The 11533-nt window shown below is 64.4% G+C and overlaps 1 protein-coding gene across 6 annotated transcripts; it reads right to left on the bottom strand.

Annotated features, from left to right (window-relative positions):
• Positions 1–965: 965 nt before the first annotated feature.
• On the bottom strand, positions 966–11323 carry ADAM15 (ADAM metallopeptidase domain 15). 6 transcript variants are annotated; one of them, XM_087854729.1, is made up of 24 exons: positions 11138–11323; positions 9876–9982; positions 9181–9257; positions 8722–8800; positions 8493–8569; positions 8205–8403; positions 6992–7057; positions 6842–6910; positions 6596–6765; positions 6395–6479; positions 5795–5943; positions 5531–5705; positions 5228–5320; positions 4792–5096; positions 4513–4714; positions 4199–4276; positions 3748–3820; positions 3429–3567; positions 2944–3013; positions 2662–2779; positions 2091–2203; positions 1758–1835; positions 1389–1507; positions 966–1292 (listed from the first exon to the last, which is right to left on the bottom strand). In XM_087854729.1, the coding sequence occupies exons 1-24, from the start codon at positions 11214–11216 to the stop codon at positions 1250–1252; spliced, it is 2763 nt and encodes a 920-aa protein (XP_087710855.1). In that variant the 5' UTR covers positions 11217–11323; the 3' UTR covers positions 966–1249. The 6 variants fall into 6 exon arrangements, 5 of the variants coding, with proteins under 5 accessions (XP_087710855.1, XP_045640073.1, XP_045640075.1 ...); XM_045784117.2 differs by lacking the exons at positions 2091–2203; positions 2662–2779 and adding an exon at positions 2248–2319 and having other exon boundaries at positions 1764–1835; positions 11138–11322; XM_045784119.2 differs by lacking the exons at positions 1758–1835; positions 2091–2203; positions 2662–2779 and adding an exon at positions 2248–2319 and having other exon boundaries at positions 11138–11321.
• Positions 11324–11533: the final 210 nt, after the last annotated feature.

Genomic DNA, 11533 nt, shown 5'->3' with positions numbered 1-11533 from the left:
TGTTAACCCTCTGTGCGCCGAGGCGCGCGCCAGGGTCGCCAAGCTCCCACCGGGGCGGCACCGTGTCGGGAGGCGGCGGGAGGGGCGACGCAGTCCACTGTCTGGGAGTTCGTTTTAGGGAGGTCGCGTCTTTCGTGTCTGCGTTAGTACCGGGTAGGTAGGAAGCCTTATTACAAATTTGGAAGATTTAAATAGGAGCACACGGCCTTTGGCCAGAAAGAGGAAAAAGTGAGGCACGGGCGAGGATCCACGAAGCCCGTCCAGCTTCACCTTAGCATGTTGCCCGTTTTTGTCCATCCAGTGATAGCGCGGTGGAAGGGACAGATCGCCTCCTGGGATCCCCCCTAACCACCCCCGCCCCCAGCCTCAGCGGTGAGCTGGTGCCCACCTTGGGGTTGGCGCCTGTCCCTTTCCGCCCCACACCTTCACTCTGGGCTGGGGGCCCGCGCGGCCCCATTCCCGAAGTCGAAATAATGAGGTGGTGCGGCCTGTACAAAGCACCTTTGTTCCCAAGCCCTCAGGTGGGGCAGGGGAGGGGGAGGAGGCAGGTGCACGGCCCTGGGATCGTGGGAGCCGCCGCCCCGCTCCGCCCCGGCTCCGGGGCTCTGAGAACACCAGCCAGATCCACTCTTCCCAGCCAGTGGTCAGAGGGTGGGGACGGCGGGTCCAACAGCTGGGCCGGTTCGTGGATAGCCGCCTCTGGGGGCCGCTCAGACTTGGGGGCGAGGCCTTGGCGACTGGGGGTGGCACGGGGTTTTACAAATCCCAGTGATACTGGATTGCGCAGTCGTCCCAGACTGGGCAGAAACCAGCCGCGAGCATCCCTGGGACACGCACGCGGACCCAGCCTGGGAGTCTTCGCCCGCCCTCGCCGGCCTTCGTCCGAGGCGGCAGCGCCTCCTGGCGGCCAGACCTGGAACCGCAGCAGGGCGACCCGGCCTCCCCTGGGCGGACAAAGTCCAAGGCACGCTCCCCAGACCTCACGTTTATTGCACCAGATCAGGGACAGGCTGTGTGCACCTCCCTCAGCCCAGTCCGGCGCCCAGCCCCTCCCCACCCCCAGCAGCAACTGCGTGGGCGGGTCCCTAGGGTGCTGCTCGTCGGCGCGTGGAGGTGCCCCAGGGTCTTAAGGTGCCTGCTCCGCCGGGTCCAGGCTCTGGCTCCTTCGGTCATCTCGGGGGACTCCAGGGGCCAGTCTGCCTCTTGAAGTCCTAAGTCCGGGCTGCAGGCAGCGGAACCTCAGCAGAGGTCAGAGGTAGAGCGAGGACGCTGCTGGGGGCGGGGGCGCAGGCCTGGGGTGCAGTGAAATCGAGAAAAAAGGTCAGAGATCCCCCTTACCCCAGACCATTGGCACTGCGCAGGCATCCTCCGCACCCTTCCTCGCCTACCTGGCCGGTACCGCTAGGGGCGGGATTCCATCTCCTGGGCCAGGCAGGTCACCCGAAGGGCGCCTGCCCTGGGGGTTGGCAGGCAGTGGCTTCCTTGGGGGTGGGGGCTTGGCAGGCCCCTGAGAGTGAGAGAGAAAGCAGGAAGCTGGCTTGGGAGGGGATGTCATGTGGCCCACCCCTGTTGCTGGGGAACACCAGCTTGTGGGGCCGGCTCTAGAGGTCACCTTCGTTCCAAACCTGTCACCGTTAAAGGACACCAGGGTGTGTGTCCGCACGCACAGAGGGGGCATCTCACCATGGACACCACTGCCAGGGCTATTAGCACGACAGCCCTGGGTGGGGAGAGGCTGCGCCCTTCTCTCCCCACACTGTTACCTTCGGGCGCCTCACCACCGGGTCAGCGGGCAGAGGGCGGGTGGGGGGATTGGGCCGGTCAGCCAGCTCAGCCTGAACAGAGAGAGGGGCGGCGCTGTGAGAGCACAGCCGGGGCCAAGTGGGCATGCGGTGGTTCTCTCCAGGGGTTCAGTTCGACATGCAAAGTCAGCCAGGGGGCAGGAGAGAATGGGGACATGCGCACCGGGCTTGGGAGCCTGCCAGCAGAAGCCTCAGGGGGGAAGGTATGGGTCACAGCGGTGTTTCTGGCCAGCTGCAGTCCTGCCACTGACCACCAGGTGGTGGTAGAAACCAAGGCAGGAGGCTCACCCTTGGCTGCAGCAGGGGCTCTGAGGGTCTGAAGGCTGAGGGGCACTGTGGTCCCCTAATGAAGAGCGCCACTGGCAGGGAGCAGGGGCGAGAACTGCAGTTGGGCACCAAGCCTCCCACCTGCCCTGGACCAGGGCGGGACCTGGCCTGGATTTACCTGGAGTCTCTTGGGCACAGGGTCAGGAGGCAGCGGCCTGGAGGGGGGTGCCGGGAAGCCAAGAATACTAGCCTGCAGAGAGAGCCCGAGGAGCAGACAGGCAGGACGGAGGGGTGGGGGGGGGTGGGAGCACAGAGACAGATGTGGGCGGAGAGGGGTTAGTGCCTGGGGAGGGCAGCCAGGGCCCCAGGGGCAGTGGGGGACCATGCATGCGGCTCTTCAGTTGCATGCAGAGGGGGTGACAAGTGGTGGAGCAAGCATGCAGACCACCTCCACACACACCCGTCACCAGCTCCAGGGGCTCACAGGGCCCTCGCCAGCCCTTCCACACGTGGTGACCTGGGCCTCATCAGGTCGTGGCATCTTGAAGGCCATTTCTGAGCACCACCCCCCTTGTCCTCCAGGGGCCCTTGCTGGGAGCACCAGCAGACCCACCTCTCAGAGCCACCAGCTCGGCCAGCTCAAAGAGCTCAGCAGACCCTCCTCTAGGTGACTGCCCCTCCCCACTCCAGGCCGGACTCTGCTTCTGGGCCTGCAGCCAGGGGAGCGTAGGGGAGGGCTGACCCTGATTCCTCTGACCGACTCTTGGGCAATGGAAGTCTTCCTGGGTCTAGGGCCTTCAATACCCCCACCCCAGGGCCCATGCCGAATGCCTGGGCAAAGCGGGGCCTCTCTCCTCTGGTATCCATGACTTACCTTGGCCCCTGGCATCAGCAGGACCCTCTGCGGGGGTCCTGGGCGTTCTGGGGGACCAGACTGGGCTGCCCTGAACATGGAGAAAAGCAAGGAGGGAGAGGGCCCGGCCTCAGACCATGCTCTCCACCCACACGCGACCCTTGAGTGGGGCTGACCCTTTGCAGCCCCCTGGAGAGCAGCTCAAGTGTGGCTGAGGCCCAGTCCGAATTGGGGTGGGGGTGCTGGTGAGCCTGAGGGAGGGCTCTGCCTCCGTAGCACGGGGCTCCTGGGCAGAGGTGGTCCTGGCTCCCCGGCTGCCCTCCGTGGGTCTGGGTGTGAGGTGAGGAGTTACAGGGCACAGGGAGGGGAGCGAGGTGTGCCTGGGCTGGTCCAAGGGGCCGGGGGTCAGAGCCCGGTGTCGGGCGCTGGAGCAGGAGTGGGGATGGGATGGCAGAGACGCTCTGCAGCAGAGCCGTCGTGGGAGCTGGGAGCAAGGAGGCCCGTACCTGTACTGGCAGCTGGGTCCTTTGAGCTGACAGAGCCGTTGGCGCAGGCGGGCACGGTGCCAGTAGCTGGCCCCCAGCAGCATCAGGACCACCACCAACAAGAGGCTGAGGGGCAGCCCTGTGGTCAGGGAGCTGGTTGCTGTGGGGTGAGGGTGGCTTTGAAAGCGGGCAGGGCTAAGAATCCTATACTCAGGAAGGGGTGGAGGGCGGGGTGGAGGTGAAGTGATCAGAGAACAGGAAGGGGTCCGAGAAAGGGGGGGCGGTAAAGGGTAAGCCAGCCATGGCCCTCCCAGCTGCCCCTGCCCGCCGCCCCCGCTACCTCTGACGCGCTGGGTGCAGTCAGGGGGCGCCCAGCCCTCCTCACAGTGGCAATGTCCTGCGCTGTCGCAGACCTAGGGGGGCAGGTTGAGCGATGAGGGGCCCGACACTCTGCGGCCGCATTTCCCTGTCCCCGACTTTTCAGGCTCTCCTATGTCCACAGTTGGACGGGGATGACGGGGTGGAGAGAGGGAGCCTGTGTCCATGCCTGAGGAAACGAAATCGAACCAGCCCGGGAGTGCTTTCTCCATGCCGAGCGCTGTGCTAGACCCTCTCGCACTCATCTCCTGGACCCCAGGATGCCCACTGGGTAGCTGAGGAGACTGAGCTCAGAGTGGTTAATAATCTGCCTCAGGTTCCCCGGCTAGGAAGGAGCAGAGCAAGGATTAGGTGTGTGTGTCCGCCTCCCTGGGGGCTCCCTGCCCCCTTCCGTGTCCGCCATGCCCGCTCACCCCGTGCCCGTGACAGTTGCTTCGACATTCCTGGGCTCGCAGAACATCCGTGGGCTGGCACTGGCGGTCAATGCACACCTGCCCGAGGGGAAGAACCAAGGTCACAGCCTCACAAAGCATCACTGGCCCTGGGAGGCCACGACCCTGCTCTTACACACGGAGAAACTAGGGCTCACAGGATGACAGGACGCCGCTCTGTTGGAAGCACGCATCGGACCCCCCGAGAGCCTGTGCCTACACTGGGGGACACTGAGGCCTGCGCACTGCTCGTCCAGACAGCCCTCCCTCTGGTCTTGCCAGCTGGGACTGCTCACCAGGTCAGGACCACAGGCTGTGCCAGGCAGAGTCAGGAGGGGCTGGGCCACATCGTCGCCCAGGTCCAGGTGGACCCAGCTACAATTCGGCCTCAGCTGGGTCCCGTTGGCTTCTAGCATCTCCCAGCGCAGATCCCGGGCTGAGCCCAGCAGAGGCTGGGCCTGCCCCCCCTGGCACTGGAGCTGCCCGCAAATGGCATCTCTGAGGTAAAGGGAGGAGGTGCAGGGTCAGGCCGAGGCTCCCGCAAAGCCAGAGGGGAATCCAAGTCCCTCACTTACTTAGGGGCACAGGACACGTAGCTGCCGTTAGGGTTGCGCCCACAGCTCCCAAAGGCATCCCCTCGAGTATTGGCAGCAAGGAGGCAAAGCGGCGAGGCGGGCTGGGCCCCGGGCCCCCAGAGAGCCTGGCACTGCTGGGCATAGGAAGCACAACGGCCTTGCATGCACACAGCCTGGCCCCCGGCACACGGCTCGCCGTCTCCCAGGCTGACGTCGGGAGGGCACTGGGGGCTGTCTCCTGAGCAGAACTCCGGTAAGTCACAGTCCCCTCTGGAAGGACGGCACTGCCAGCTGGCCGGGCGCAGCTGCGGGGGCAAGCGAGCATCAGTGTGGGTGCTAGGCAGGTCCAGCCAGGGCCCTGGGAGCTGGAATGACCTTTCCACCCTGACCCCTGGCAGGTGAGCTGTGGGTGGCTGGCCGGTCCATCTGCGCGCACCTGGCAATTCTGACAGCAGAGCCCGTCGGAGGCACACTGGGCCCCGGGCCTCAGCTGGCAGGTGAAGTAGTCACAGCAGGGGTCGGTGCAGTCCTGAGGCAGAGGGACCAGGCATCAGAGCAGGCGAGGCCTGAGAGCGCACCCCTATCCTTGCACTCGGGGACACACACACCAAGTAAAAGCTGGAGGCCAACATTGCGTGTGCTGTCCCCGCAGACAAGAGGGACAAGAGGGGCTGGGGGGGCTCGAGAGGGGCAGTGAACCCAGAAGTGGGTGGGGCCAGGCTTCGGGGGAGGGGCTCACATCCGGGAAGCCACAGTCACACTGCTCGCCGGGCTCCACGAACATATTCCCGCAGACAGTGGCCAGCGAGGGCAGGCTGGGCAGCCGTTCAAAGAGGCAGCTGCCCATTCCTTCCAGAAGGGCCTTCTCCAGGGCTTGCTGGCTGCAGTTGCTGAAGTTCAGGCCTGGCAGGAAGCTGGGGATGGGGGCAAGAAAGGTTGGGGCTGCAGGGCGGCCTCCGGCCCTGCTGCCCCCCACCCCCACCCCCACCCCGCAGCGACTCACTCTGTGGAAGCTTCCATGATGCAGCTCTTGGCGGGGGCCGGCCCCGGGCAGGGGCAGCTGTTCCCAGGCAAGTCGTGGGCCAGGCCCAGGCTGTGGCCCAGCTCATGCGCTATGGAGGATGCAAGCCCCAGGACGCTGGTGGAGTGGTCCTGGCATTGGGGAGGGGACACCCCAGCTCCAGCAGCAGCCTGACTGCCCCTGCTCTCTCCTCATCTGACCTCCTGGGCACTCAGCACCGCCTCCCTCCTTACTTGCTTCTGAAGTAGGAGGAGAGCCCAGGCCTGGGTGGCGGGAAACCGGGGAGCTCGCTCAGCTCTGTTCCCCTCCCGTGCTGTGTGGCCCTGGGCACCCACCTCTCTTCTTTGGGCTGCATTCCCCCCTTGTCCCCTGAGAAGTGGGAAGCCCTCATGCGTGAAGACCAGTAAAGCAGGGAGCTGGCCTCAGGAGAGGGTCCCACGACAGCAGAGGCCACGTCATACAGCCCAGCCCCCATGCCCACAGCTTTGGGGTTGGTGACTTTGTAAGGGTTTCAGTGAATCAGCGGCCCTCCCGTCGGGAGGAGCGGAATTGGGAATAGGGAGGAGACCTGAAAGAGCTCACCATGTTCACGCCTCCGGAGAAGTCAGGAGAACAGATGGAGTTCTGAATGGCCATGCCCACCGTGGGCCCAGAGAATGAAGTGGCGCTGTGGGATTGTGAGGTCAAAGGTCAGGCACAACGCGAGGGGACCAGAGCTTCAGGGCCTCAGCTAGGGAGTGGGGTGTGACCCTGGCCAGGCCAGGGCGGAGCGCGGGGGCTTACGTCACCAGCTGGGCACTGTCGTGGGGCAGTCGAGACAGCAGATCCCTCCGCCGCCAGCGGAGGAACTTGTCTAGCGTGAGACCTGGGTCCTGGCTGACCTCCACCAGGTCGCGCTGGGTCCAGGCCTCCAGGCCCACGAGTACCACCCTCACGTTCAGCGGCCGGAAGAACTGAAAGAGTCGGGGCTCAGGAGAGGCGCCCCTGTGGCCGGAGGGCCGCCAGCGCGCTGCCCCGCCCGGCACTCACGGTGTCCAGGAGGAGGGTCACTCTCAGCATGCGGTTCAGTAGGTGCTGGGAGTCTGGGTACCTCTGGACCTGTGGGCCAGAGAAGTGAGCAGGAGAAGCGGCAGGGCAGGTGGGAGTCAGGGGAGGACCGGCAGGGGCCAGCAAGCTCACCTCCGAATGATCAGCCACAATCACCAGCTCAATAGTCTTGGTCTCTGTCACCACGTCCCGCCTCCGCTGTGGGCAAGAAGGAGGAGCCTCGGGCTCACCACTGCTCACGGCCAGCAGCCACACAGGGCTGCCGAACCACGTCCACTCCCACCCTGGGTGGCCAAGCGGAGGAGAGCAAAGAGCCCATTTTACAGATGAACCACTGAGAGCCTGAGATGCCAGGGACGTGCCCAAGGTGGACCCAGAAGTAGGTCATGCAGCTGGGACTACAGCCCTGCTTTCCTGGCTCCAAATTCAGTGCCTTTTCCGAATGAAAAAGAAAAGAATAGGGGCACCTGACTGGCTCAGTTGGTAAAGCGTGTGACTCTTGGTCTTGGCGTCGTGAGTTCGAGCCCCACATGGCTGTTGAGATTACTCAAAGATGAATAAATAAACTTTTAAAAATAAATAAAAAAAATAATTGCCGACACCATCATATCCTTATCACCCCCAGGCACGGTTCTAAGCACTGTACGTGCAGATAGGTAGATTCCACTAATCTCCACAGTAACTCTGAAAGTAAGTAGTTTTATTATCCCTGTTGGGTTTTTTAAAAAGATTTTATTTATTTATTTGAGACAGACAGAAACAGTGAGCGAGCACAAGCAGGAGGAGGGGCAGAGGCAGAGGGAGAAGCAAGCTCCCCGCTGAGCAGGGAGCCTGACGCGGGGCTCAATCCCAGGACCCTGAGATCATGACCTGAGCCGAAGGCAGACGCTTCACTGACTGAGCCCCCAGGTGCCCCTATTATCCCCATTTTATAATGGTTATAAATTATAACCAAATTATATATATATATTATAAATTATAACCAAAGCAGCCCCCAGCTGCTTTATGGCTGGTAACTGTATTATCTATAGCCAAGTGAGGGCTCTCTGCGCTCGGCATCTTAGGACAGGTGTGCAGTTTGGGTCAAGTACCTGCAGCTAAATCCTGGATCACCATTCACTAGTTGCAGGACTCTGGGCGAGTCACTAACCTCTCTAAGCTGGTTTTCTCACTGAAATGGAGCTCCTGACAGCACATACCCCCCAGGGTTGCTGGGAGAGGAAAGGAGATTATGTTCACACAGTGGGGTGGACAGTTGCTCCTTAGAAGGTTCTGGGAACACAGGGCTCTGAGGGTGTGGGGCCTGGCCCTCGGGAACAACAGAAGCCCCGCTGTTCATCCTCACCCGATGAGAGGGGCTGTGGCGCCGGCCCCGGGGCCGCTCCAGGCGAGCCTGAGTGTGCAGAGATGCAGGCCAGCTCAGGGCGCAAGTGCGGCCTGGCAGGACGAGGTCTTGGGTCCGGGAGATGTTCGGGGGGGCCTGAAGGTCCCCAGGCCCCAGGTCTAAGGTGTAGCTTCTCTCTGGGGACAGGATCACCACACCCCTGGGAAAATCCAGCACGTCAGAAAGCTGCTGAGCTCCAGGCTCATGCCCCCTCACTGTCCCCACCCCCACAGGATGCGCCTGCTATACCTGAGCCCTGAGCAGGTGCAGACGGAGACCCAGGAGCCCGCGTGGCCCTGCACCGCTCCCTGGTAGCAGCAGTTCTCCTACAGCAGAGAAACAGCAGTGCTACCTTGAAGGCCAGGCTGGAGACCAGGAGGCTAGCCTGCTGGTGAAGATATGCTGTGTCCCCCCACGTCCTGTAGGGATGGCACCCCCCCCTTCTTCCCTCAGGCCAGAAACAGGGCACAAGACTCACCAGAGTGTGTCCGACACTGACCACACGGGTGCCGTCAGGCTGGTACCACATCAGGCTGGGGTGGCCTGGGACTAGCTCCCTGGGAAGAAAGAGCAAGGCGGTGACCATTGCCTCCCTGGGGTGGGGGGGTGTGCAGTAATGGCCTGAGGCCTGGAGGTGGTTGGGGGAGCTGGGGGCCAGGCTCCCCCAGAGGCAGCACAGTGTAGTAGTTGGGTCCCGAACTCTGCCAGGCTATCTGGGTTCTAATCTGGTTTTCACCACATCCTAGCTGTGTGACCTCAGGCCAGTTATTTAGCCTCTCTGTGCCTGGACTTCTTCATATAGGAAGCAAGGACAGTGACACGGAGTAGTACGTGCCTTACAGGCCGCTCGGAGGACGGCAGGCGGTCAAGAGCTGGTCCGCGCCATACGCTGTCGGCCACGTTACCGCACTGCTCACGTGAGCACTAGCGTCCTCACCTGTTCCGTAACAGCTCCAGAACATGACTGTCGCCATCCAGTTCCAGCTGGATCTGCCAGGCCCCGGGCAGCTTGGTCTGTGGGCAGCGGAGGGCATGTCACCTCCCCGCCCTGCCCGAAGCTCCTATCCTCTCTAACCAGAAAGCCTCAGGCCCTTCGGAGAGCACCAACGATTAGATCACTGGTGGGGGTGGGGGGGTCCCGAGGGAGGGGCCAGGAAGCCCTGCCCGGCCTGGGGCATTGTTCTGGGGGGTTGTGTGGGGAGGTCAAGGAAGGTATCTGAGCCGCCCCTTCTCGGCTTCCTGCCCAGAGAGGAAGCATCATGGAAGACCCAGCGCGGGCCCCAGCCCTTCCTCTGACTCAGCTTTGGAATTGGGGAGGGGGGGTGTTTGGTGAGGCCCTGACCTTCTCCAGGCCCCCCTCCCCCGGAGAAAACTGACAGAAGGCGACCAAGAAAGCAAGTCTGGCCTCAGGATTTCTCCGGTGGAGACGGACGGTTGGGTGGGGCAGCGGCCAGCAGATGTGGAAGCAGATGTTGAGGGCGGAAGTGAAGCCAGGTGCTGGCGTGTGGCAGGAGGGGCAGCCAGCCCCGGGATGGCCACGGTGCACGGGCGTCCACTCACCTGATCCTCACCCCACTTAGCTCTGCGGGGTGGCAGAGGCGTACCTCTTCACTTGAGGGGAGAGACGCTCACCTGAAACACCTCTGCTAGGCTGAGTGTGGGGATGTCCTGAAGGATCTGGGGCTCCGAGGGTCCACCCCGGGCCCTCTCTGGCCTCGCCCGCTCCTCCTCAGTGCCACCTGCAGGGCCCCCAGAACGCCCCGAAAGAGTGCTGAGAGAGCCGGCAGGAGCGCAGGGCACAGCTGGTACTCACTGGGCACCCCAGCCCTCCTCTGCTTGAAGGACTTCTGCATTGCATGCTGGGACTTAAAGGAGAATCCCGAAGGGAAGGGTCTTCTCTGCGGCTCCCAGCTTTCATCCCAGCACCCCACCTTGCATGTCCTGCCTGCGGCCCCTCCCTGAGCCCCCCAGGCCAATGCCAGGTTCTCGCGGGGAGCCCCCTTTCCTACTCCCTCGCAATCATCCCCCTAAGAACGCAGGCCCCCTCTGAGGCCTGGGCGAAGCCTTGTGGCCCGGTGCCCACTCGCCCTCCCCTGTCCTCACAGAGGAGCTGCCGGGAACGCCCATTTCTGGGTGCGCAGTGCAAACACCCCTCCCTAAACACCCCTCCTACCCAGTCAGGCACACCCGCTTGCCACAGCCCAGCTTCCTCCCTGAGCACCCCCGTCCCCACAATGGCCCTCTCTCCTCGGCCAGCCCACCCCTGCCTGCCCCGCCGGCCCCTGGCCCGACACAGCAGCGGGAAGTGAAAGTTAGGAGGAGGACTTGGTGTCAGCCTCTTTCCTGGCCAATTCTCCCCTCCCCGGGCTCCTCCCGCGCTCCCTCCCGCTCGCTCCGCCGGGTTTATGGTGGCATCAGCATCAGGGTGAGGGGTGCGTTGGCCACTCAGGCCTGGGATGGGGGCCCAAGAAGAATGCCCTCCGCCAGACCCTATGGGCCATGACCACTCGGCGTTCTGGCACCGGGTGGACGGTCAGCTAGGCCCCAGAGAACCGAAAACGTCAGTCCTGGGGAGCTGAGACCCTGTCCCACCATCCTGAGGGGGCGCTGCGCCAGGGCCTTCGGTGCCCGGCGCCGGAGCCTGGAAGTGTCCGCGAGGACGGAGCAGAGGATGACCGCGCGGGGGGGGGGGGGGCGGCATCCCCCTCCTTCTCGCTCCACTCCATCGCCCAGGCGCCGGGCTCTCAGGCCAGGACAGCGAACCAGGGCGGGCTGCGCTCTGGTTGGGGGTCTCCCCGAGTCTCCAGCCGACTGCAGTGCCTCCTGACTTCCCTGCGCCTCCTCCGGTCCGTCCCCCACCCCCCGCGCCCGCCTACTGCGGGCCGGGCACTCACCTATATCTGGGAGCGGCCGGGAGGACAGAGGGCTGCCTGCGCCCAGGAGCCCCAGCGCCCAGAGCAGCGCCAGCCGCATGGCAGCGGCGCCCCGGGCCGGGCGAGGGCAGCAGGTGCTGGGCCGCGCGCCGAGGAGCCGCGGCCGCCGGGTCTGCCTGGCGCACCCGGCCGCGCCGCGCCGCCACCAGGCCCCGCCCCGCCCCCGCCCCGCCCCCGCCCCCGCCCCCGCCCCCGCCCCGGGGGCTCCGGGCCAGGCCCCGCCCCAGGGGAGGCCGCAGGCCCGCCCGCCCGGCCCGCTGAGGGCCCGCGCAGCTCGCCACTGCGGCGTTCCCGCTGCGGCGCACGGTGGGAGCCGAGGCCTGGGCCGACCGGCTTGGGGGACGCGCCTCCACGCGA

This window comes from Ursus americanus, chromosome 2, assembly GCF_024610735.1.
Source record: "Ursus americanus isolate L20-20 chromosome 2, mUrsAme1.1.p, whole genome shotgun sequence".
In the NCBI taxonomy this organism is placed as follows: Eukaryota; Metazoa; Chordata; class Mammalia; order Carnivora; family Ursidae; genus Ursus; species Ursus americanus.
The sequence above is the reverse complement of the archived record's forward strand: the minus strand, read 5'-3'. Positions and strand labels throughout refer to the sequence as shown.

Bases quoted from the DNA above. Each gene is read 5' to 3' on its own strand.
- ADAM15 (XM_087854729.1), bottom strand. From the start codon at position 11,216: ATGCGGCTGGCGCTGCTCTGGGCGCTGGGGCTCCTGGGCGCAGGCAGC. The intron at 9,258-9,875 runs GTGAGCGTCTCT...CGCTGCCCACAG, and splicing joins GCCTAGCAGAGGTGTTTCAG to ACCAAGCTGCCCGGGGCCTG. The intron at 8,801-9,180 runs GTGAGGACGCTA...CTTTCTTCCCAG, and splicing joins CTGGAGCTGTTACGGAACAG to GGAGCTAGTCCCAGGCCACC.